Source organism: Trichosurus vulpecula, chromosome 4 (genome assembly GCF_011100635.1).
Source record: "Trichosurus vulpecula isolate mTriVul1 chromosome 4, mTriVul1.pri, whole genome shotgun sequence".
NCBI lineage: Eukaryota > Metazoa > Chordata > Mammalia > Diprotodontia > Phalangeridae > Trichosurus > Trichosurus vulpecula.
The window spans coordinates 339,399,768-339,425,792 of NC_050576.1; the positions used below are offsets into that span (position 1 = coordinate 339,399,768).

The 26,025-nt window shown below is 37.4% G+C and overlaps 1 protein-coding gene across 1 annotated transcript in view; it reads right to left on the minus strand.

Moving 5' to 3' along the window:
• Window positions 1-26,025, minus strand: part of MYCBP2 (MYC binding protein 2) — a 342,008-nt gene that overhangs the window by 129,667 nt on the left and 186,316 nt on the right. The window contains exons 38-45 of the mRNA XM_036754198.1: window positions 23,902-24,044; window positions 23,055-23,155; window positions 18,022-18,240; window positions 13,108-13,333; window positions 10,676-10,794; window positions 9,231-9,318; window positions 8,309-8,358; window positions 3,038-3,210 (exon numbers count right to left, since the gene is read on the minus strand). Coding sequence (XP_036610093.1) covers window positions 3,038-3,210; window positions 8,309-8,358; window positions 9,231-9,318; window positions 10,676-10,794; window positions 13,108-13,333; window positions 18,022-18,240; window positions 23,055-23,155; window positions 23,902-24,044 — 1,119 coding nt within the window. The remainder of the gene's footprint in view (window positions 1-3,037; window positions 3,211-8,308; window positions 8,359-9,230; window positions 9,319-10,675; window positions 10,795-13,107; window positions 13,334-18,021; window positions 18,241-23,054; window positions 23,156-23,901; window positions 24,045-26,025) is intronic.

The window sequence follows — 26,025 nt, forward strand, 5'->3', positions numbered from 1 at the left end:
ATTGAGCACTAAATTAATGCAGTTACACAAGAAAAAAAAATCTTCATCAAGCATTTCTGAAAAGAGCCAATGTCCAAGATATATATGGAACTTAAATATGCAAGACCAAGAACTATTCCCCAATAGATAAGTGGCCAAAGGATAAGGATAAACTATTCTTTAAAAAACAAAAAGGAAGAAGAAAAGACTTGTAAACTATTAGTAACCATATGAAAGAGTACTCCAAATACTAACAATAAGAGAAATGCAAACAAAAATGATTCTGAGATTTCACCTGACACCAAGTAAATTGGTGAAGAAAACAAAAGGTGGGTATAATCAATGCTGGAGAGGATATGGAAACACAAGTACATAATTACTCTGTTGGGGCAGCTATGACTTGGTGCAAACATTCTAAAAAACAATTTGGCATTATACTACAAAAAGAACTAAATCTTCTATGTTCATTACATCTACAGATCCCACTGCTGCCCATAAACCTCAAGAAGGTCAAAAGCAGAAAAGTCCCATAGGCACCAGAGCAGCATTTTTTTTTGTAAAAGGAAATTACGGGTAATAAACTAGATATCTACTCACTGAGGAATGGTTAATCAAATGGTGGAAATAAGAATAACAAATAGCATTTATAAATAACACTGAGATTTTCAAAACTATGAATGTAATACAGTATTACTGTATATTAAGAAATAATGAACATGTAGAACTGAGACAAGAATGGAAAGACATAATAAAGCAAGCAGAACCAGGATAACAATACTTTTATATACAACTACTGCAGTAATGTAAATGGACTGAAAAAAGAAAAGAAAATTGAATAATTATAATAACCAAGCTTATTCCAGAAGAAATAAGAAAATGTACCTCCCTTCTTTGGAGAATTAGGGTAGTGTAAAGATAACAATGTAAATACAACGAAAAAAAGTTTTTAAGTAAGCATCTTCAGGAGAGGGACCATCTCATTATTACAAATGTCTAGCACAGTGCCCAGTGCATGGAATGCATTTAATAAATGCTTGTTGAGTGATGGTCAACAAAGGTCTTTTAATCACTAAATCTGATAGTCTTTTCATTGTCCTCATCTTTCTTGACCTCTTTGTAGTTTCTGACACTGTTGTTCAGTGTATCCTTTTGCACACTTGTTCCTCCTTTGCTTTTGTGACACTGATCTCTCCTTTCTCTCTTCCCATAGTACCTATAATGTTCCACAGGGGTTTCCTTTACTGGGTTATCAACCATAATCTACTCCCTAACTGTGCAGATGCCCTAAAGGTCTTTCCTGGACCCTCTTCTTTCTCAACCCTCTCTCTCTAAACCCAACAATGGTTTATCTTTTCTATACAGTTGATTACCAAAGCTATATAGCCAGCCTAAATACTTATACTGAGCTTCAAGTATCTCAAAGTCAGTGTGTCAAGAACAGAAATAATTTTCTACCTTCCCAATCCACCCCCTGCCCTTCCCTCCAGTTTTGAAACCACACCTATTATAAACTTTCCTATTACTATTGAGGATGCCATCATTCTTTGAGGACACTATCATTCTTCCAGTTACTTCAGTCATATTTCACTCTCTTACTACCCTTAACCACCCCTAGCTTCTTGATTCTACTTCTGCAATGTCTTTTATATTATTTTCATTATTAATAATAACAGCTAGCACATATATAGCATTGTAAGGTTTGCAAAGCACTCCATCACGGCCACAATGCTACTTAAAGGTCCTGGAGTATTAAAACAGCCTCTAAATAGTCTCCATATTTCCATTCACTCCCTTCTCTAATCTAGCTTTCCCATAGCTTCCATAAATATTTTCCTAGAACAAAATTCCAACCATGGTCACTCTCTTTACCCCTTCAGGGCTCTCTATTGCTTCTGGGGAGAAAATATAAACTTCTAAGTTTAGCAGTTAAAGCCCTTCACAACCATGCTCCAATCTGCATTTCTAGTCATTTTATATTATGCCTCTTGATGTACTCTACATTTCACCCAAACTTATGTATTTTTCCTACCAGTTTGTCTCCTATGTCTGTGACTTTCTACAATATTTCTGGAATGTACTCTCGTCTTCACAATAATACTCAGCTTCCTTCAAGGCTAACTTTGGGTGTTACCTCTTATAGGAAGCTTTTCTTGATTTCCTGAGTCAATTTATCATGTCCTAATCTGTTAAAAACTTGCAACCTTTCCTTCAACCCCACCTTGAAATTTAAGATAAATAAGCACAAAGACTGCACATTATATGTGTTTAATGAATGTATGCTAAATGGTTATTTAAAGAATAGGCATTGGAAGCTTCTCAGAAGTCAAAAAGTAGGTCCAGGAAAGTTATTTGTTAAGTATATGCAAGTTGACAATATCTCTTTTCCTTCAAATCTGATTTATTTTCTTGGGGAGCCCATCTTCTTTTTTTATTTAAGAATAATCTCATTAATTCAGCTGGACTCAGTACAGAAGCAAATTTAATTTTTATCTCTTTTTTTTAAACAAAAAGTAAAACCATAAATGAAAAAATAATTTTTGTTTTCCCCTTGAAAAATAACATATGAAACGCTCATAATACTTGACTCAACATTTGCATGTATATCTGGATTTCAACTGTGATAAGATCTATTCTTGAAATAAAATTCTCTAAATAATAAACATTTTTAAAAGACATTTTGGTGTTCTTGTGTTTCAGAATAAAAGTTACAAATTTTATAATAGCATGGTGTAGTGAGTAGCACTTAGGTTTGGAAAAATCTGGGTTAAATTTCTGCCTCTAACATATACTAGCTTTGGGACCATGACTAGTCAGTAAATCTCTCAGTGCTCCAGACATATCTCAGAGGCTTTAAATTAGAGATGAATTGGAGCTGAGGGTGGACAATGGGGGGAGAGATCATTTTATACACTTTGCATTTATTCATAAAGTTCTAAACATCCTAAGTTTGTCATTTTATGCTATATGCCAAAACTAATTTTCATACTGTAGTGTTTTCAGGGTTCAAAAGGGGAACAAGGAAAAATAAGAAATGAAACTAGATCACAAAATATATTACCTTGCAAGTCGTCCCCCACTTGATCCTGGAACACAGGCAATGAAATCTTCCAAAAATGATTGTTCATTGCTTTGAATCTGAAGTGGCAAGCTTCCTTCAAGAGCTTCCAGTATAGTTGGTGAATGAGAAAGGGCTAAACCTTTTCCAAGAATACCAGAATGAGTTTTGCACACCTATTTGGCAAAAAAGAAAACTGAAATATCAGCTCATGGAAAAACTATTATATATGATACATTCACAAAAAGGATTCTTTAAAACAAACATATTATATTATAAAAAAGTCTGACCCACAGGGTTCCTTTGAAAGCTCATGAAATTTTATATTGGCATAAACACTTAGCATTTAAAATACTACTTATATGGAAAAACCCACATTTAATGCTGAATCTTTGGCTCCTTCAATTCAGTATAAAGTATAATTCAGTAAGAAATATGGTCAAATGCTCTAAGTCCTCTCCACAATCTGGCACCATTCTACCTTTCCAGCCTTATCTCTATTGTTTTCTGTATACTTCAGTTAACTTGTACTACTACTTATGCACATCCAGTATACAAATGGTGATTCCCTAGTTCTACCTATGCTTTATTCAAACTGTTTCCTATGCCTTAAATGCACACCCCATCTTCATTGAGTTTATATAATTTCTACCCATTCCAACGCCTCCATGAAGCCTTTCTGTTTACAGCACAGTCAATAAGGACTCTCCTTCTCCTGCTTAGACCTCAGTCATATAGGATTATGGATTTCTTTTAATCACTTAAATATTATTTTACATCATTATTTGTGTGTATGTGTATATTTATATATATGTATGCATACACATATATATGTGTATGTGTGTATATATCTCTCTCCTAAACTGTAAATTTCTTTTTTTGTTTTTGGAGGGGGGAAGGCAGGGCAATTGGGGTTAAGTGACTTGCTCAAGGTCACATGGCTAGCAAGTGTGTCAAGCATCTGAGGCCGGATTTGAACTCAGGTCCTCCTGATTCCAGGGCCACTGCTCTATTCACTGTGCCACCTAGTTGCCTCCCAAAACTGTAAATTTCTTAAAGAAGACTAAGTGTAATCTCCCTAAAAGATAAAATACAAACACCTTAGCTTGGCATATGATGCTCTCCACAATCTGCCTTGAACCTATCTTTTCAACTTAATTTTGTTCTACTCTCTCTTTAAATAGTCATTATTCTAGTCAAAAGAAGTTGTAAGGAAAGAGAGGGAGACAAGATGGTGGCTGTAAAGCCGGGACTAGCGTGAGCTCCCTGCCAAGTCCCTCCAAAAACCTATAAAAAATGGCTCTGAATCAATTCTAGAACTGCAGAACCCAAAAAATAGCAGAGGGAAGCAGGGCTCCAGCCCAGGACAGCCTGAATGGTTGCTGGGTGAGGTCTATCCTGCACAGAGCTGGGAGTGGAGCAGAGCAGGAGCCGAGCGTAGCGGGTCCTAGCACCCTAAATCAGTGAGCTGCAGCAGTTACCAGACTTCTCAACGCACAAACACCAAAGACAACAGAGAAGGTTAGTGGGAAAAGCTGCTGGGGACAGGGTGATAGAGTTCGAGGTTCAGCCACCACCCCGGGGGCAGCGGAGGTGGGGCAGCTATAGAACTACAGCTGCAGTTGCTTACTGCCCCAGGCCCACCTGGTGGGAGGAATTAAGTGGCAGATCAGAGCAGGAGTGCAGAGGCTGCTGAAGATCTAAGTCCAGTCCAAGTTGGAGGTTCTTGGGGAAGGAGAAGTGCTGGTGTGGCAGAGCTGGCGCATCCCCTCAAGCTTGGAACAAAGTACTCTTTACTCTACAAGCAGTCATACCCCACTGAAAAACTCAAGGGTCAAGTAAGTTGGCTGGGAACATGGCCAGGCAGTGAAAACGCACCCAGATTCAGTCTCAGACTTTGGAATCTTTCTTTGGTGACAAAGAAGACCAAAACATACAGCCAGCAGAAGTCAACAAAGTCAAAGAGCCTACATCAAAAGCCTCCAAGAAAAACATGAACTGGTCTCAGGCCATGGAAGAGCTCAAAAAGGATTTGGAAAAGCAAGTTAGAGAGGTAGAGGTAAAATTGGGAAGAGAAATGAGAAGGATGTGAGAAAACCATGAAAAACAAGTCAACTTCTTGCTAAAGAAGACCCAAAAAAATACTGAAAAATATACTGAAGGAAACAACACCTTAAAAAATGGACTAACTCAAATGGCAAAAGAGCTACAAAAAGCCGATGAGGAGAAGAATGCCTTGAAAGGCAGAATTACCCAAACGGAAAAGGAGGTCCAAAAGATCACTGAAGAAAATACTATCTGAAAAATTAGACTGGAGCAAGTGGAAGCTAGTGACTTTATGAGAAATCAAGATATTATAAAGCAGAACCAAAGGAATGAAAAAGTGGAAGACAATGTCAAATATCTCATTAGAAAAACCTCTGACCTGGAAAATAGATCCAGGAGAGATAATTTAAAAATTATTGGACTACCTGAAAGCCATGATCAAAAAAAGAGCCTAGATATCATCTTTCAAGAAATTATCAAGGAGAACTGCCCTGATATTCTAGAGCCACAGGGCAAAATAGAAATTGAAAGAGTCCACAGATCGCCATCTCAAATAGATCCCAAAAAGAAATCTCCTAGGAATATTGTCGCTAAATTCCAGAGCTCTCAGATCAAGAAGAAAATACTTCAAGCAGCCAGAAAGAAACAATTTGAGTATTGTGGAAACACAATCAGAATAACCCAAGATCTAGCAGCTTCTACATTAAGAGACTGAAGGGCTTGAAATATGATATTCTGGAGGTCAATGGAGCTAGGATTAAAACCAAGAATCACCTACCCAGCAAAACTGAGTATCATGCTCCAAGGCAAAATATTGACTTTCAATAAAATAGAGGACTTTCAAGCTTTCTCAGAGAAAAGACCAGAGCTGAATAGAAAATTTGACTTTCAAACACAAGAATCAAGAGAAGCATGAAAAGGTAATCAAGAAAACGAACAAGAAAAAGAATTGCAAGGGACTTACTAAAGTTGAACTGTTTGGTTACATTCCTACATGGAAAGATGATGTATATGATTCATGAGACCTCAGTATTAGGGTAGCTGAAGGGAATATGCATATATATATATACATATATGTGTGTGTGTATGTATATATATATATATATGTGTGTGTATGTATGTATATATGTATGTGTATTTTATACATATATATATATATATAGAGAGAGAGAGAGAGAGAGAGAGAGAGCACAGGGTGAGTTGAAGATGAAGGGATAATATCTAAAAGAAACAAAATCAAAATAAGGGATGAGAGAGGAATATATTGAGAGAGGGAGAAAGGGAGAGACAGAATGGGGTAAATTATCTGGCATAAAAGTGGCAAGAAAAGCAGTTCTGTAGGAAGAGAAAGAAGGCAGGTGAGGGGGAATGAGTGAATCTTGCTCTCATCAGATTTGACCTGAGGAGGGAATACCATGCACACTCAATTGGGTATCTTACCCCACAGGAAAGAAGGAGGAAGAAGATAAAAAAGGCAGGCTGATAGAAGGGAGGGCAGATGGGGGAGGAGGTAATCAAAAACAGACACTTTTGAAAAGGGACAGGGTCAAGGAAGAAAATTCAATAAAGGGGGACAGGTTAGGAAGGAGCAAAATATAGTTAGTCTTTCACAACATGAGTATTATGGAAGGGTTTTACATAATGATATGCATGTGGCCTATGTTGAATTGCTTGACTTCTTGGGGAGGGTGGGTGGGAAGAGAAGAGGGGAGAGAATTTGGAACTCAAAGTTTTTAAAATCAGATGTTCAAAAACAAAAAAAAAGTTTTTGCATGCAACTAGAAAATAAGATACACAGGCAATGGGACATAGAAATTTATCTTGCCCTACAAGAAAGGAAGGGAAAAGGGGATGGGAGGGGAGTGGGGTGACAGAAGGGAGGGCTGACTGGGCAACAGGGCAACCAGAATATACGCCATCTTGGAGTGGGCGGGAGGGTAGAAATGGGGAGAAAATTTGTAATTCAAACTCTTGTGAAAATCAATGCTTGAAAACTAAATATATTAAATAAATTAAATAAATAACAAAAAAAGAAGTTGTAAGTTATTCTCTAAGCTCTCTTCATTTATTCACGCAGGCTGTCTCTCTCCCATGCTTCAAATATATTCTCTTCTCATTTCCACTTGTTTAGATTCTTCTCTTCCTTGGGTCTCCCAAGCCTTTATACATTGTAGACTCATAATATAGGCTTATTAAAGTTGAATTCATGTTACCATATTTACCTTAATGTAATATTTTAAAATTTATAATAGCAAATACCCTATATAATTTTATTATTCCTATGTAACAGACCAGAAAATTGAGGCATTTTGTGACTTCTGGTGAGACCTGAGGCTGCAGTCAGAGCAGTAATCACTTTATACTTAAGCACCAACAAAGTTCAGTGAAAAGAATGCTGCCCTTGGAGTTCAGACCAGAGATTCAAATCTTTGGACACATTAGCCATATGATACTGGACAAATCGCTTAATCTCTTTTAGCCTCCTATCCCTCACATGTAAAATGGGGATTAGAATGGCTATCTCACAGGGTTGTTCTGAGGATCAAAAGAGATAATATACATAAAGTGCTTTGCAAAAATTTAGGCGCTATTTAAATGCTAGCTATTGTTATTAATTACTATCATCATCATCATTATTATCATCTGGAGCATATGAGTCTGTTTTCTAAAGCATAATGTTCCTGCTAATGATAAATGATGGCATACTTCTGTTGTTTCGTAAGGTAAAAGGACAAGTAGCTAGAATGAATGGGGGCATATGTTAAATGTCTCTTGAAAGATCAGAACATATTTAGTGCAAGCTACTTAAACGGAGAAAGTTATTATAACTGGTCTTTTTATTTAGAGATAGGTGTATTGCTAGGTGTATTTTTCCTAAAAGAAATTGAGTAGGGAGGTTCAATGATAGTCAAATTCTGATCTGTAAACAAAGGTAGCCCTGTATCAATCTCCTAGAAAGATAAAACCCAAATGAAATGTGAGAAGATACTATAATAACATAAAATAACGTTCTGTAAAGTACTCATTCAATTTCATTGTTACTCTAGAGTTAAATTTCCTAGTTTCCAAACATTTTTAAAATCTGAATTTTGATAATAGTAAAAACTGTCAGTCAAATAAAGTTTTGGATTCATGGATTACTTACAATGTAAAATTACTTATGATGTAAATGTACTTACAATGTGCAATGTAAATTTACCTAGAACATATAAAGTAAAATATATTTACCTGCAGAGCAGCCTCTTCAAGAATTTCAAGATCTTCCTCCAATTCATTACCTGCTGCACAAATTAAATGGTTCATTGAAGAATGTTAGTTAAACTTTCTTGATAATTAAGCTCTATACAATTCTACATTAAAATTCCAATAGTCTAAGGATCCCCTCCCCCCAATTATTTTGTACAAGTTGTGGTTAAAAGTATAAGATAAAACTCGCAACATGTATTTAACACAAAGCTATATACTATATTTAGAGCAATCCTCTTTTACCCTTACATTGTAACAGAAAGGAATTATGCTACCTTAGCCTAATGGAGTTTTAGCTAACTTGGGCATCCTTGATTATTTCTGAGATCCTCACACCAAAGTACTATGATTACTTAGCATTAGACATTAAGTCAAACGACAAAGGAAACATAATTAAGATCTAATATTTACTTTGCAGCTACTAGAAAGACTTGAAAGACATTTTAAGCTAGAGTGAGAGAGGGAACTGATGAGAAAAGTGTTGAGTAAGTGCTTTAAATGTATGTTTTGCATTCAAGAAAATAGAACTTTCTTCTCAGAATTAACGAATAGGCATGTATTTATAGTTAAGGAATGTAATGGGGTGTTGGAGGAAAGAGGTGAACGAGAAAGAGTGCTGCCTGATTATAGGCATACAGTAGTAAGTCTAGATGACATGCCTTTCTCTTCACTCTACCTCCCCCAGAAGTGCTGAATAACCATGTTAATTAGAGAAGGAACTTCTGGCAGCGAGGTTGGTACAAGTACGAGACAAGTAGTTGGGAAAAAGGGATTATGAGGGGGAAGTACAGTGATTTTCATGTGCATTTGTGTGTGAGAGAGAGAAAGGAAGAGATACACATATACTTGGGTGTGTGGGTAGTGCAGGGTAAGAGAATGCCTGAATAAACATAGGATTACTTACCAATAGGAAGTGCTAGATCCTTTTTCATTAAAGCTGCTGCACAAACCCCACCAAGATTAGCTAATTCTTTTTCCAACTGAATGATTCCCTGTAAAATTACAAAATAAATTGTTATTTAAAAGTTTGTACCTGATATCAGTATTTAGTTTAGTAAAATGTATTTCTATAAAACTCATAACTGACAAGAAGTGGGCTCTCAAAAAATATACTTTGAACACCCTCAGGAAAATTGTGTTAGCTCACTGCTGAATTAATAAGTCAGGGAGAAAAGCAATTCATCTTGAATGGCAGGTTAATATAAATGCTGAGGGCTGCAAATGTGTTTATTAGTTCATTTTTAAAGTTTATCCTATGTTTTGTTTTGTTGAATTAAATTCTAGATATTTAGAGGAAATATAGGTCAGGCCCCATAACAAACCAGAAAGTTGTCATTAATCCACAGGGAATAACTAAGTGAATTAAGTATAAATGGGGAATGACAATTTCCTGTACATATTTAACATTCCCTTTCTGTTTCAATTGTAAGACATTTGGGAGGAGAAAAGGGAAAAGAATACAGGGTAGTAAGAATCTGACTTGGAACTCAAGTCCAATTCGCCCAACTCCCTTTAAGCAGCAGAGGAGTGTTAGAAAGAGAAATCACACCTATGTTACTAGGTTTCTAGGGAATTTGTATTTGTCAGAGAGCTTGGTATTATGGAAATCATACCCACATTTTCTTGGCATATTAGAAATTGATATCAGGATCAGGTAGAGCTTGATGAATGTGACAACTTTTTTTTATAATTCAAAATGGTTTGAAACTGTATATACAATGCATTTTAGTTTTAAGCTAATTTGGGGTGTGGAGAATTGACAGAAGCAGGGATATATCAATCAATTTATTTACTAGTGCCTTTTTACTTATTTACTTTTTGTTTATTTAGGTTACATATTAATAGCTATACATACAGATCTGTGAGAAAAACCTAAGAGGAACCTAAGAGTTTATAACAATCACGTCTTAAGAAATGACAGAGATTTTTGTTTAATTTAAGGCAAAGATGTGCTGGAAAATGTTTAACAACTAGTTCTCTTCCAACCAACAAAACAATGAATCATCTCTGATCTTATAGTGTTTGCCAATATCCAATATATAAACATTAACAATGAAAATTTAACCATCAGATCTTGTGAGATGGTTTGAGCTGACTCTACCAATACTAGCCCCCATAAGATTAAGTCAAATTTCAGTTTTTCCATTTGTCAAGAATGTTAAAAAAGAGAACCCAATATATAAACAATGTATCCCACTCAACAGTATGTGTATATACATTTACATTATAAATAATAGCTTAAAAATGAATTTAAACTTTGAATAAAATGTATAACCAACACTTAGAAGTCAAATACTGCCTACCAAAAAAAGCTTTGTTTAATATAATTAACAAAAGATTAACTCTCACCTCATCAGAACCAGGACTAAATTCATATCCAATTGCAAAACACTTGAAACCATAAAACGAAGCCTTGTCATCTTTCACATAATCTGATGCGGTCTCTAATGAAAAAAGGGCTTCGTTTCCTAAGAAAGTAAAAGTCTTGAAATGAAAATATTCTTTTAATTATCCTTCCTTTTAAAGATATCCAGATAAGGAGAAATGCATAAGAAAAATATAAATGGACATAAGGAATACTCTTTTAGTGTATTTTTAGTGTTCCTCTTTTTTAGGAATCCCCCTTCATCATAGTGATGATTTCTCAGTGTTAAGTCTTGAACAAATTTTCCTATTTTTGAATTACAAGTGTTACCTCTCAATTACTTACTTATAAGCTATCCACATAATGCAGAGCTGTCTTATTTCCTACCCAGAATGCTTCTCTCTTGGCTTTGTTGCTTTATAGTTGGGTAAGTCACAGGGCCTTTAGCTCAGTTTGTCTATGTTACCCTGCCAGCTATATCTCCTTCTATCTTTTATATTAGTGGAAAGGATATATGATTTTTTAATCACCGTAGTATTAACTTGTGCTATTACTCTCTTACGTTATTTTAGGCGTTTTGAAGTTGTTAGTTGTTAAAGAGCTATAATTTAGGGACTACAAGAGAGAACTGATTAGGACCACAGGTTTATAGAGCAGTGAGGAATCTTAGAGCTTAGTCTAATCCTCTAATTTTTACAGAGGTTGATGTTGCAATATAGCATTTGGCAAAGCAAGGATTTGAACCCCGGTCTACCGACTCCAAATCTGATGTTCATTCTACTGTAGCTCATATTCAGAAAGGTTCATTTGGCATCAATGACAGCAAGTCACATGACTGTCAAAGGTTACACAGTCACAACCCATACTATAGATTCTTAATTTTAATAACCTTCTATTAATATTTCTAAGAAAAAATACCAAAAAGCCTTTATAACATTTACATAATCCAAAAGAGCAGAAAGAGGAGGAAGCAGAGTTGGCAGAATTATAAAATTTAATCATTATGTAATAAACGATAAGCATTTTTAAGTACCTATGTACCAAATATGATGCTAAGTTCTAAGAATACAAATATAATGAATGAAAGAATCCCTACTTGCAAGTAATTTATACTTGAATCAAGAAGATAATATAAAGAGAATAAAAACATACATGTACAAAGTATTTGAATACTTTGGAAAGGCTTCATGGAGAAGCTGGTGCTTAAGTTGCCTTTTGAAGAAAGAAGGATTCTGGGAAGGGTACGTGAGGAAAAACTACATTCCAGGTCAGGGGGTGTGGGGGAGAGATATGGGGTGAACAGTGCCAAGGCAAGGAAAAGGGAAATGCAGAAAGAGAAGCCATTTTGGCTGGATTGTAGATGGAGAAGAAGTGATGGCCAATGGAGCTAGAAAGACAGGCTAGGGCCAGGACTTTAAAAACTAAAGTGAGAATCTTATGTTTTATCCTATGGGTAAGAAGGAGCCACTAGAATTTTTTGAGTGGGAGGGAGGATGTCACATAACTGAGGCAGGAGAGGAGAAGGAAAAACAGGAAGCAGGGAAGAGGAGATAGCTGGGAAGAGGGAAAGAAAGGGAGAGAGTAGTAAAAAGAGGAAAGAGGGGGAGGGGTGAAGTTGGGAGGAAAGAAGAAAAGAGGGGGTAGGGAGGAAGAGAGAGTAGGAAAAGAGAGAGGGAGAGGGAAAAGAGGGAGAAAGAAAAGTCAGACAAGTAGGAGAAGAACCAGGATAGAGTCACAAAATTCATAAAAGCCCAGAGTGGAGATAACACCCAGGAAAGACTGGTGAACAGCGTCAAATGCAGAAGTAAGTCAAGGAGATTGAGGGCTGAGAAAAGACCATCTGATCTGATAATTAAGAAATCTCTGGTAACATTGGGGAGAGCCATTTCAATTGAGTGACGAGGTTAAAAAACAGATGGCAAATGGTGGAGGACAGGAGAAAAGTTAGAGGCAGAGAGTATAGAGAGCTTTTTCTAGGAGTTTGGCTGAGAAAGGGAAGATAGATATTGAATGATAACTTGACAGATTAAGTTGGAGGTCTGAGATAAAGATGGAAAGACTGAAGATGAAACTTGCTGGATAAGACGGGAAGAGATGTGATGAAATGTACGTGTACATTGACTTAGGCAAGGAATAAGCATCCTGTCTATTTTTCCTGTAATCTGGTTTCACTTTATCTACCCAAATTTATCACTCTCCATATGTCAACATAAGTTCTGTACTGCAGGCAAGTTAGTCTTGTCTCTAGAATACACTGTGCTCATTCTGTCTCCCAACATTTTTTTCATACCCCTTCCTGGAATGGTCTCTTTTCTCACTTGTTTTTCTTTTAAAGTTCAGTGAAAGACATACAGTTAGTGTACAATAATCAATGTAATTATCACCAAGTAAAACACGTACACACATAAAAACTTACCTGGCAAGACTAAAACCATAGTTGGCCATCCAGAAGATCCTGAAAATTTCTTTAATTCTATCCATGAATTGAGGTTTTCATGAACAGAATTCACCTTTGGTCCAAATCCAGAGTTCTGAAAAGTTCTAATAGGAATCAACAAACGGAGAACATCTTCTGATTGTGCAGTACCACACTGAGGATCAAACTCGATTGTCATCCATCTTACACACTCTGGGAAGGTCACCTAAAGTCAATAAAAGAAATTACATTTCAGATCTATAGATAGTGGAAGAGTTTATGGAAAATAAGTGATAGAGAAGATTAAACAAAATGAAATGGACAATTTTGATACATAAATTTTAGAAGTACACAAATAGGTCTAATCTGTCTAAAATGACAAGGGAAAACAGGCAACTGGCAAAAAATCTTTGCAATGAATTTCTCTGGTGAAGAGAAGAAAATATATAAGATAAAAGGAGATATAAAAGACAGTTAAGGAATGGACTGGCAGGGGGTGGAGGGAGGGTCAAGATGGTGGAGTAAAAGCAGGGACTTGCTTAAGCTCTCCCCCAAATCCCTCCAAATACCTGTAAAAATGACTCTAAACAAATTCTAGAGCTACAGAACCCAGAAAATGACAAAGTGAAACAAATCTCAAGTCCAAGACAACCTGGAAGGTTGACAGGAAGGGTCTATTACACTGGGTTGAGAGTGAAGTGCAGTCCAGCTTGGGCCACACCAGCACAGACAGGGCTAGAGCAGCCCTCAGGGGACTGAATCACTGGCAACTGTGGGGGTTTCCAGACTTCCCGACCCACAAATGCCAAAGACAATATAGAAGCTCAGTGGGAAAACTCTGTTGGACTTAGGTGAGAGAAGAGAGTGGTCTGGCCCCGGCCCTGGGGTACTAGAGGTGGCAGTGGCAGCAGCAACTGCTTCCAGAGCTCCACACCCACAGATGGTGGGGGGATCAAGCAGTTGATCAGAAGGGGACTGCAGATATCTCTGCTGGTGCTGAGGCAGGATTCTCTTGCTTTTACCCTGCTTGGATCTGGGTCACAGTCCTGGGGTGAGAAGGAGAGCTGGTGTGGCAGAGCTTGTGGCAACTGTGGAGAGGGAACCCTCCTCACAGTTCCAAAGAAGAAAAGGGTGCTTGAGGTCACTCACAGGTGAGAGCACAGGCCAGGAGAGGAGTAAACACCTCTCCTTTGATCATACCACCTTAGAAGAACTAAAAATTTACAGGTACCTAGAAGTATCTCTGAAAACAGCTGCGCAAACCCCCTGAAGCTTGGGACAGTGCACTCTCCACTCTGTAAGCAAAGTCTTACCTTGACAAAGAGCTCAAAAGTCATGTAATTGGCTGGGAAAATGAGCAAACAGGGTAAAAAGACCCAGAATATAGAACCTTACTTTGGTGACAAAGAAGATCAAAATATATAACCAGAAGACGACAACAAACTCAAAGATCCTACATCAAAAGCCTCCAAGAAAAATATGAATTGGTCACAGGCCATGGAAGAGCTCAGAAAGGATTCTGAAATCAAGTAAGGGTATTAGAGGAAAAAATTGGGAAGAGAAACAAAAGTGATGCAAAAAAAAGCATGAAAAACAAGTCAACAGCTTGCTAAAGGAGACCCAAAAATAATACTGAAGAAAATAACACCTTAAAAAATAGACTAACCCAAATGGCAAAAGAGGTTCAAAAAGCCAATGAGGAGAAGAATGCCTTAAAAAGCATAACTGGCCAAATGGAAAAGGAAGTCCAAAAGAACACTGAAGAAAATAATTCCTTAAAAATTAGAATGGAGGAAATGGAGGCTATTGACTTTATGAGAAATCAAGAAATTATAAAACAAAACCAAAAGAATGAAAGAAATAGAAGACAATGTGAAATATCTCATTGGAAAAACCACTGACCTGGAAAATAGATCCAGGAGAGATAATTTAAAAATTATTGGACTACCTGAAAGCCATGATCAAAAAATGAGCCTAGACATTATCTTTCAAGAAATCTTCAAGGAAAACTGACCTGATATTCTAGCACCAGAAGGTAAAATAGAAATTGAAAAAATCCACTGATCTCCTCTTGAAAGAGATCCCAAAATGAAAACTCCTAAGAGTATTGTAGCCAAATTCCAGAGTTCTCAGGTCAAGGGGAAAATATTGCAAGCAGCCAGGAAGAAACTTTACTATATAACTGACTATCTCCTTTTGTGGTTATACATCTCTTGGATATCATTTATATTTCTTGGCATAAGCCATTCAACTCACTCATATGATTAAATAAAATTTGGATAAATGAAAACATATTTAAGCTATCATGGAGATAATGATGAAAAGCTACAATGTATTCCAGTGGGATTAATAGTTTAATAATTACTTTAAATTTGTCTACAATTATAAAGCATCTTAAGTGTATTTTTTTCTACTTCAGATTTCTGAAAGGAAAGACAAAGGAAGGAGTAGTAGAATATAAAAGGAGAAAGACATCATGTAGCTAAATTATAGGGGTTTGAGTAATAAAGTAAGGTAGAGTAACAAAGTAGGTTAGAGATTGGATTTGGGGAGGGGAAACTTGGCAAAATTTGGGAAATTTGGGAAAACTGACAAGAAATTTGAAGGACTAAGGAGAATTAGAAAGAAGAACTTGAAGAGGACAAAGTAGATTCCAGAATAGGAAAATAAATAAGAAAAGAAAGTAGAGCAATTAAAAGGTTAAGTAAGTTGATAAAGAGAATTAGTGGGTAGGGAAAATCATGAAATAGACTGGAGAGTTGTACTATGTCACTCACTATAGCTACTTTTCCAAACTTTTTTATCCCTCTTCCAACCTCCTGTGGTACCTGCTCTCTTGGCTGAGAACCTTGCCCTCATAATTCACCAAAAAAAAAATTTAGACCATTTCCTAAGAGTTCACTCTTTTCTCCCATCTCATCACTTCACATCATGCCAGTGTCATCCCTTACTATGTCCTCCTCCATCAGTCTCACAAAGAAGGGGCATTTTTTGTCGCTGAAGTCAACTTGTCTACAAGCACTCTTGATGCCATTCCATCTTGTATTCTCCAGCAGACTGATTCCTTTAACATCCTCACTCTTACCAATTATCAATTTCTCCCTTTGTATGGTTGTTTCCTTGGTGCCTGCAAACAGGTCCATATCTTTCCTATCCTTAAAAAGCTTCACCATCCCCACTAGCATCCAACATCTCTCTTCTCTTTTGTGGCTAAATCTGTAAAAGCCTTATACAGCTGGAGTCTTCATTTCCTTTCCACTTGCTTTCTTCTCAGTCTCTGAAGTCTGGGTTCTGACTTCAGCTTCAATTGAAAATATTTTCTCCAGAGTTACCAGTGATCTCTGAATTGCTAAATCCAATGGCCTTTTCTCAAACCTCAAATCTTTCTTGACCTCTCTGCAGCCTTTGACACTGTCAATCACCTTCTTCTCCCGTATACCCTCTCCCCTATGGTTTTGTGACACTGCTTTCTCCTAATTCTCTTCCTACCTCTAAGACTACACCTCAGTCTCTTGCTGATCTTTATCCATCTCCTATCTACCAACCAGGGGCATCCCCTAAGGCTCTGATGATAATGTTAATAAAGGGGAATCCAGTGTGGAGGTACCTGTGGTAGTGGTGGTGGTGTTGAGTCAAAGGAAAGGAAGTTAAGTAAAATTATCAAATTATTAAGAGGTGATAACTAGATGTAAATAGTTTTAACCAGACACTAAGGGTTGAGGTATAAAGACTAACAAATAATTTTAAGAAACAAGGGTAAGAGAATCAACCACTTTGGAGGGTAGGGAAAACAAGAGTAACTTGAATAGGATGTGCAAGACTTTTATTTCTGCTCTAGCTAGGTGACTGTTTTCTGCACTCTAAGTAAAGCCTAACTTCCCTCCTAGAGAGAAAGTGAAAGGATTCCTTATCACTCTGCAAGATCTCATCAGTCTTGATACTCTATCTCACCATTACTCTTTTTTGCTCTGATGGGAGCGGGGAGCCTTGAACCCCAAAACCTCCATTTAAGGAGGAAGCTCAGCATCAGCATTTCATTTCTCACCTGGCTGCACACCCTTACAGTTGTTCTGACCATTTCTCTCTACCTCTTCCTCCAGCTCCCCCTTTGCAGCTTTTCGTGTGTTGTCTTTTTCCATTAGATTGTAAGCTTCTTGAGGGTGAGAACTGGCTTTTTAAAAAAAATTTATATTCTCAGAGCTTAGCACAGTACCTGGCACACAGTAAGCACTTAATAAATGTTTATTGAATATTACTGGCCAATTATGTAACATTGAAGTTTTTAAAGAATTCAAGTTGTGGGTTAAAAGGAAAGGAGAGACAGGTGAGGGTTATTAGCAGGCTACAACAACGTATCACTAAAGAAGTGTCCAAAGGATGCAGTATAAAGGATGTCATCAGAGAAATGGATAGCCACGAAAGGATGCAGGCAAATCACGCAGTGAGAACAAGGGAGAATTGATAGACTATAGGCAAAGATTGCTATTAATGAAGGGAACATCCACATTGAAAAGATCAGGTATCTATTAGAAAATACTGGAGTAAGATATTTATTTTAATGTCTAATGTACACATTTACATAAACTACAAAGTTTGAACTTTCCTTACGTTTGTAAAACATATGTGTAAAACTAAATGACAGAAATTTTATATGTCACCAAAGGCTGTGGATCTCTGATCTCTTGCTGGGCAGACATATTTTAGGATCAAACCTATGATGAGTCTTATGTCATGTCTCTCCAATAAACAATCTAAATACCTTCATGGTAGGGAGTATGTATGATACTTCTTTTGTATCCCCTTGGATACCAGTAACATGGCTGACCTAATAAGTTTATTATGTGGGTCAAGTTTTTTTTTAAAAATCCACAGTGTAGAACAATATTCATACAAACGACATATTATACAACCTACCTTATAGTGCATAACACATGCGGGTTTATAGGGATGTTCACTCTCTATGACAGCATAGTGATTAGAGGTAGTACAAGCTGAAAGTCCTTGTTCAGGCTGGTTTCCTGTGGTGCTATCTGTTGATTGATTAGGATTGAATGCAGGGGGTGCATATTTTTGATTTAAAATGGCAACGGAAGGAAGCAATTGCTGGACAAGGCCAAAGACTTCTACAGCCACCTAGGATAAAAAAGATTGTGTTTAACTTTTAATCTAGAATTCAGGTCTGGACAGAATTTCCCTTATCTAAATCTTGTATTCATATATACATTCAAAAATTTTAATTTTAATTCATTCAAAAAATATTTATTGAGTGACAACTGGTCTGACACTGGTAAGTGGTTCTTTTCCCTTTTTGGTTTAATTAAGATAAAGTCAATAGTTCATAATACTGAGCTAAGTTATAGACTCCAAATTCCATTTATAAATTCCTAGATTCTCCAAAAATATACACCACATAGATAGGCTATATTTCTCTGCATATGTGTATAGGCATGTATATTTCAAACTGCTTTACTTCTAAATGCTTCTAAGGTGATTAAATGGTTGGCAACCAAGTTACTCAAGGATTATATTAAGTTTTAGTTGTATATTGTAATTACAAATACTAACCTATGATAACTTTTCTCTTTCAAAAAGAAATTTATTGAAGAGCAAATATATTAGCTAAAATATAAGAAAATACAGAGATAAAATTTGAACAGATAATTTTAGTCTTTTCACAGCATAATCATGCTACTGAAACAAAGGTAGAAAAAAAATCACGCAACCATTCTGAGTCCAACACAAATCTATTATACAACTTAAACTTGTATCCTCATTGCTGCTAGGCAATTTTTCTACACCTCCCTTATTTATACCTCCATCATCAAATCACTATCCACAGTGGTTGTTTCAAATCTTTTCATGCCTCCTCAAACTTCTCATGCCTTCCTTTCTACCAATCCTCTCAGCTGAGAACCTAGCCTCATTATTTTACTAAAAAAAAAAAATGCAGGCCATTCTCTTTTGAGTTCCCTCTTCTCCCCTGTTCCTCAGCTCCTCACTCATATGCCTTCTGTCACTGTTTCCTCCTTCATCCCATCTCACATAAAGAGGTACTTACTTCTTACCAAGGCAATCCCTAATCCCCAGCCCTGTACAAGTGATCTCATTCCATCCTTTCTCCTCCAAAAGACTGCCCTCTCTGTCATTATCCTATTTTATCATTTATCTTCAATCTTGCCCTGTCTACCACCTCCTTCTCTACTGGCTACAAGTATGCCCATGTCTCTGTCATCCTCAAAAACTCTCACTTGATCCCTCCCTCCAACCTTGCTAACAATTGTTCTCTATCTCCTCTGCCCTTTGTGGCTGAACTCCTTGAGAAAGCTGTCTACAATAGGTGCTTCTATCTTTCTTTTCTCCTCTTATTCTGTTTTTAAAACTCTTTACTATCCAGCTTTCTGATAGTTCTACCAAAATTGCTCTCTCCAACGGTACCAATGATCCACTAATTGCCAAATCCAATGGCTTTTTCTCAATCTTCATTTTCTTTGAACTTTATATAGCCTTTGACACTGTTGATCACCTTCTCCTCCTTGATACTCTGTTTTTTCTAGGTTTTTGGGACCACTCTCTCCTGGTTTTCCTCTTACCATATCTAACTGCTCCTTCTAGATCTCCTTTGCTGGGTCACTTATCCAGGTCACGCCCTTTAGCTATAAATGTCCTATAGGGCTCAATCTTGGGTCCTTTTCTTCTCCCTTTAAAATACTACTTCACTTGGTGATCTCATCAGATCCCATAGATTTAATTACAATCTCCATGCTAATGATTTTCAAATCTATCTATTCTGTGCCAGTCTTTCTTCTGACCTTCAATCTAGCATCTCCAACAGTCTTTCAGCCATCTTGAACTCTATGTCCAGGGCAGCTAGGTGGCATGGTGGATAGAGTGGCTGGTCAAAAGTCAGGAAGACTCATCTAAAGATCTGGTCTCCAAACTTACTAGCTGTGTGACCCTTGGCAAATCACTTAACCCTGTTTGCCTCAGTTTCCTCAACTGTAAACTCAGCTGGAGAAAGAAACAGCAAACCACTCCAGTATCTTTTCCAAGAAAACCACAAATAGAGTCATTAAGTATAGAAAACAACTGAACAACAAAAACATCTTAAATTCAACATGTCAAAATGGAACTCATTGTTTTTTCCCCTGTAAACTTCCCTATTACTGTATGTTTCAACAATCTGGCTAGCAGCTGTTGGGGGGGGTGTGAAAGACCACCAACAGCCAGCACCCAGAAAGCTGCCAGCATGCTGCAAAAGCACAGGTTGTTTTGATCTGCTTTAGTAAGGAAAGCAACGTTAAGGGTTTGACAAGCTTACTTTAATTCAGCATACAAATATCAGTCACTTAGTTCAGGGGAGAAGACCAGCACCCTGAACTTCAGAGCAAAATACAAACAAATTACAAACATCAACAGACAGACCCAATACAATTCATAGTTACCAACATCTAGGTTCAGCCTGTGAGCTCAGAACAAGGGCTGGCCCAGAGTCACATGTGCCACTACTGCTGTGGGAAAGAGCTCCAAAGAAGAGGAAACCAACCCCTGGTTTTATATCTTTTTCAGGGTCGGGGTGAGTCACACATTCGACTCACCCACGTGACCTAAAATCCTCACAAAGAGGTAACTTAAACCCACGTGGTCTAAGAGTCTCTGATGTCCCAAACCTATCACTCAAACTCATGTGTAAACTAGGCCCTCCCCTGAGTTAGCCCCACCTTGGGCCCCACCTTAGTTACCAATCCACACCCACATAGGTTTTACACCTAATAGGGGTTTCGGCCTGGGGCTTGGCACCTAGTAAGGCTCAATGAAATACACTGAATTACTCAAAGGAAACAAAAGCCAACTAAGTGCTAAGAGCCCATTTTGCTTACCAACACACTGTAACATCCTTCCAATCCCACAGGCTTACAACCTACATATCAACCAAAACTCCTCACTATCTCTTACCTTCTGTCCCCACATCTAATATGTTGCCAAGAACTGTATAGTTACAATTTTTGAAACATCTTTGAAACATTTCTTGAATATACCTTCTCTCCTTTGATACTACCACCACCCTGGTATAGGCCCTTATCACCTCACTCACATCCTGCTAGTGGGTTAGCTTGCTTCAAATCTCTCCCTATTCCAATCCATCTTTCATTTAACCACCAAATGATTTTCCTAAAGTGCAGGCCCAACCATGTTACATCACCTATCAAGTAAATTCCAGTGGCTCCCTACCTATCACCTCCAAAATCAAATACAAAATGCTCTATTTGGTGTTCAAAGTCTTTCATAAGCTAGTTCTTCCTGTGTCCCACCCCCTCTTCCCCCCCTCCCCCCACCTTTCCAGTCTTTTTGTACCTCATTACTTAGCATGTACTCTTTGATCCTGCGACACTAGCCTCCTTCGTGTTCCATGCAGAAGACATTACATCTCTTGGCACCAGGCCTTTTCACTGGCTATCTCCTATGACTAGTATGCTCTCCCCTTTCATCTCTCAGTAACTTCCTCTCATCTCTTCCTTCTATCTTCTAGTCTCAGAGACTTAAGTGACCTTCCCCATGTCAAAACTAACTTCTCCACTTATGTCACTGACCCTGTCTCCAGGATGCTGTCCCATAAATTATTTCAACTTGATTTCCCTTCTTCAAATTCTCCTTCTGTTACCTCTTTCCCTACTGTGTACAAGTATGCTCAGGGCTTCTCTCGCTTAAAAAACAAAAAGACAAAACAACAATAAACCCTCCTTCCTCCAACCCTGCTAAACACTCAAGCTATTCCCCTAGGTCTCTTTTCCTTTTCACTATTCAACTTCTACAAAGAGGCTTTACTTCCTGTTTCATTCCTAAGCCCTTTGCAATGTAATGTGGCTTTCATTCCAAGTAGTATATTGAATCTGTTTCTTCCAAGGTCACAGATGAACTCTTAATCTTAACTAAAGGCTAAATCCAAAGGCCAACATTTCTATATCATTTGACACTGCTAGAAACCTTCCGTCTTTGTCTTCTGTGATACTGTTCTTTACATGTCTACTCACTTCTAAGCTTCCTTTGATAATAAACTAGCTTCTCCCAACTTGGTAAGGATGGATAGGAACCTCCAAGTTCATTCTCTCTCTTCTTTTATCCTTAGTGATTTCATCCACTTGCTGGGCAAATAGGTGTTTTTGGCTGAATCATGCATTCAGTGCTCCAGTCAAACAAACCTATTTCCTGAGCTCCATAAATGACATTCCACTTCTCATCTCTATAAACTTTTTCAGAGGCTGCCCTATATGTCTGGAATGCATGTTTTTAGCTCCACCTCACATACTTATCTTTCTTCATGGTTTAGGTCAAGTGCTTTCTTCTACAAGAGATCCATCCTCATCTACTGAGTTCATAGGGTCCTCCATCCCACTCTCCCCCTCCCCAACCCCATTTTTCTATATATTTTCTACTTCTTCGCTGGATTCATGTGGATTTTCCTCAATAGGACTTAAAGCTACTTGTGATCAGGGACTGTTATAGTTATATTTTTTAATACACAGACTAAACCACAGTGACTAGCACAGAGTAGGCACTTAAAAATGCCTATTGTTATTGAACATTATTCAATATAGCCCAAACCACAGCTCTTCCCTTCTTTACTCTCCTATTTCAATAAATATTCTAGTCAGTGTTTGAAATCTGAGCAGGGCTATCTTCATCTTTTCACTTCTCCACATTCTTCATTAATTGTAAAAAGTACAAAGGCACACAACAGTCCGGTAAGGATTTTTACCAGTACTCAAAAGAGTGGAAGATTTACTTCAAGATTCATACCTTCTTTTGTACTGCAAGCCATTACAATACTTGCTTTTAAAACTCAAGCCTAAGTATGTATTTGAAACTGTAAAGATTCCTTGGAAGTAGAAGTGTCTAAAATTTCAGTACTTTAAGTATAAAATTTAAACTTAGAGAACTAAGTTACTTACCTTGGGAATAGCTGCAGCTACGGGTCCTATGTAGGCTATTATAAGAGGAAGCAGCATGGAAAATAGACTGGAAGAACTAAGCAATTCTGGAATGTCATCAGCTAAAAGAATATTAAAACAACATTTAGAACATAATTTAATTGTTTTTAAAGCAATATCTATCTATCTGTATACAACTTACAACTATAAGTGCTATGTAAACGCTTTCTAAAGGTAACGTGTTTTGTCTACATATTTTTAAAGTGGTATATAATTTTCTTTTGTTATGGATCTTAAAATAGAACATATATGATAATAAAATTTTCCCCTTATTTTTTTTTTGGAGGGGGAAGGCAGGGCAATTGGGGTTAAGTGACTTGCCCAAGGTCAAACAGCTAGTAAGTATGTCAAGTGTCTGAGGCCAGATTTGAACTCAGGTCCTCCTGACTCCAGGGCTGGTGCTCTACTCACTGGGCCACCTAGCCGCCCCTTACTACTCTTGAAAAATACTTTACAAACTAGAAAAAAAACCAAGAATGGCTATGAAAATAAGATCTGCCTGGAGTGGACAACAGTTTTGGGGCCAGGTATGTAGCTCCAGCTTTTGCTTTACAGTTATTAAAAGAGAGGGGAAAGCAATGGCTCAGGTCATTCAAGATATAGGATTTATTCCCTGCACGACTGAGTGAGAAAGTATCAGTCATGTCACAGGTACAGGCAATGACTCCAATTGGTTTTACATAGGTCAAACACATATTGGGAAATCCCTGTTTGCCCCGCAAAAGATAATATCTTCAATATTCTCTTGTCATGCATAAGATGAAATTAATGAGGAAAGATATTAAAAAAAAAGAAAAAGGAATCTTACCATCTACAGCAAGAGCTCTGTGCAGGAGGTCTTTAGCTGCTCTAACCACAGTACTCACAACAGAAAGAGCTCTACTACAGTTTTTATCTTCTTCATTAGCTTTACTCAAAAGTTGAGACTGCAAATCTCCATCATATTCACTCCTACATATTTAAGGTAAAAGAAAGACCACTAAATAAGATCTCTTCCCCTCTAAGAAAGGCATGTTCATTACAATCATGGCACTCTTGAAACACATTTTTTTTTTTTGTCAGTGGCTCCTCACTGAGTTAGTATGAAACTCAAACTATCTCAAGCTGTTACTAAGTAGGGGCTGAAGGTAATCAATTACCCAGAAAGTAATTTATAATTTTACCATGGCATGTGAAAGGCTCTAAATTGTCTTGGAACAGAAAAAGAGAATGGATAAGGGTTTTTCCCTCCTCCACCTGGGTGGTGATAAGAACAGTATAATAACTTTTGTGACAAGTTATTTGCTCAATTAGTTTAGACAGAGGGCATACAATCTAGCATCTATGGCTGAGGCAGAAAGAAAACTGACAGTTTATTAACAATTAAGTAGCCCAGAGAAATCTGATAGTCACAGTGTGTTAGTAAATGTTCACTAGATGAATCATTGTACCTTAGGCAATTATATATCTAGAAATGCTTCTGTAATTTAATCTCTTAACCTAACTCTTAATTGGTGTTGTTCTTATATTTCTGATAAATCTGGTGTGGGAAATTCATGACTAAATCAGTACGAACTGCCTTGAATAAAAAGCTGCCTGATGCTTGCTCAATCATAGCAAATACCTTGCTGATACAGCAAAAAGAGCAAGAAATCACCAGCTGGTGGTAGCAAATTGCAAATGCAGTTTTTTAAATAGATGAGAACAAATCTTGTTTAAAAGTTGAATCCACAAATCTAAGCAAAAACAAAAAAAATAGTGCTTCCTCCCTCCTTCCCCCTTGCCCAATAGGTAAAATAGTCAATATTCATACACTACCTGACAATATTAACCAATTTAATGACAATATTTCAGGTGAAAAAAATGTTATAGGGAACAGGGATTATTTTAGGAACAAAGTCATCAAATGGTAGTTGCTCTGCTCTCTTAGGGCAGGTAGATGAACTAAGCTGATAAAAAGAGATACACAGGCTCTAGGCTGCAACTAGAATATGGTTTCGCCATTGACCAACTCTCCCTCTTTTGGTATAACTGGTGTGGCATAAGGTGGCACAATAGCAGACTAAATAATTCAGATACTACGACATATCACTTGTGTTTCGGAACCCCTCTCTGTATTAGCAAGGCAACAATCACAATATACACGATAACTGTCAATATGCCTACGTAGTTCTGTATCGCAAAATATAAGAGACTCCATATAGAAGGTAGAAGAAGTAAACCATTTATTTTGGAAAGTACTGGGATAGGTGGAAGTAGTCAATGTGCTGAACTGATGGCAGTACATCTAAAACAGAGAAAGGAGGCCAGTGTGATATATTCACTGATTCATGGGTGGAAGCTAATGGGTTAGTTACATAGATGTCAATGTGGAAAAATCAGAATTGGGAAATTAATGGTAAACAAATTTGGGGCAAAGAATTATGGGAAGATACATGGGACATGTCTTTGGTTACTAATTTGTCAGTTTTTCATGTAGATGCTCATGTGGCCCTCACTACACTAGAATGTGAGTACAATACATACGCTGATTGACTAGCAAAGATTGCTACTGAACATATTGTCCCTACCCTGACAGCTGATGGTCTGGTATTAGCAAAACGGGTCCACCAAATGGCGAGCCTTTTAGGGGTCCAGGCCACACACTGGTGGGCACAAGATCGAGGTATTAGTATTTCTCATTCATTGTTAAAACAAGTAGCAGAGGAATGTTATATATGTCAATCAGAAAAGAAACGAACTGCTCCTCGGGTAGCAACTGGAGAGATAGCAAGGGGAGAAGTTCCAGCCTCTAGCAGGGCTCTGTGAAGACTGGAAACAGAGGCTACGGAGGGGAGAACCTAGAGATTTGGAAAGGTATTTGCAAGAAATGAAAGTTAAGCCAGGGAGAGAACTGCCAACAGCATTCTCTAGGAGAGGCTGGATTTTATTCACAGTGTATCTTACTATATAT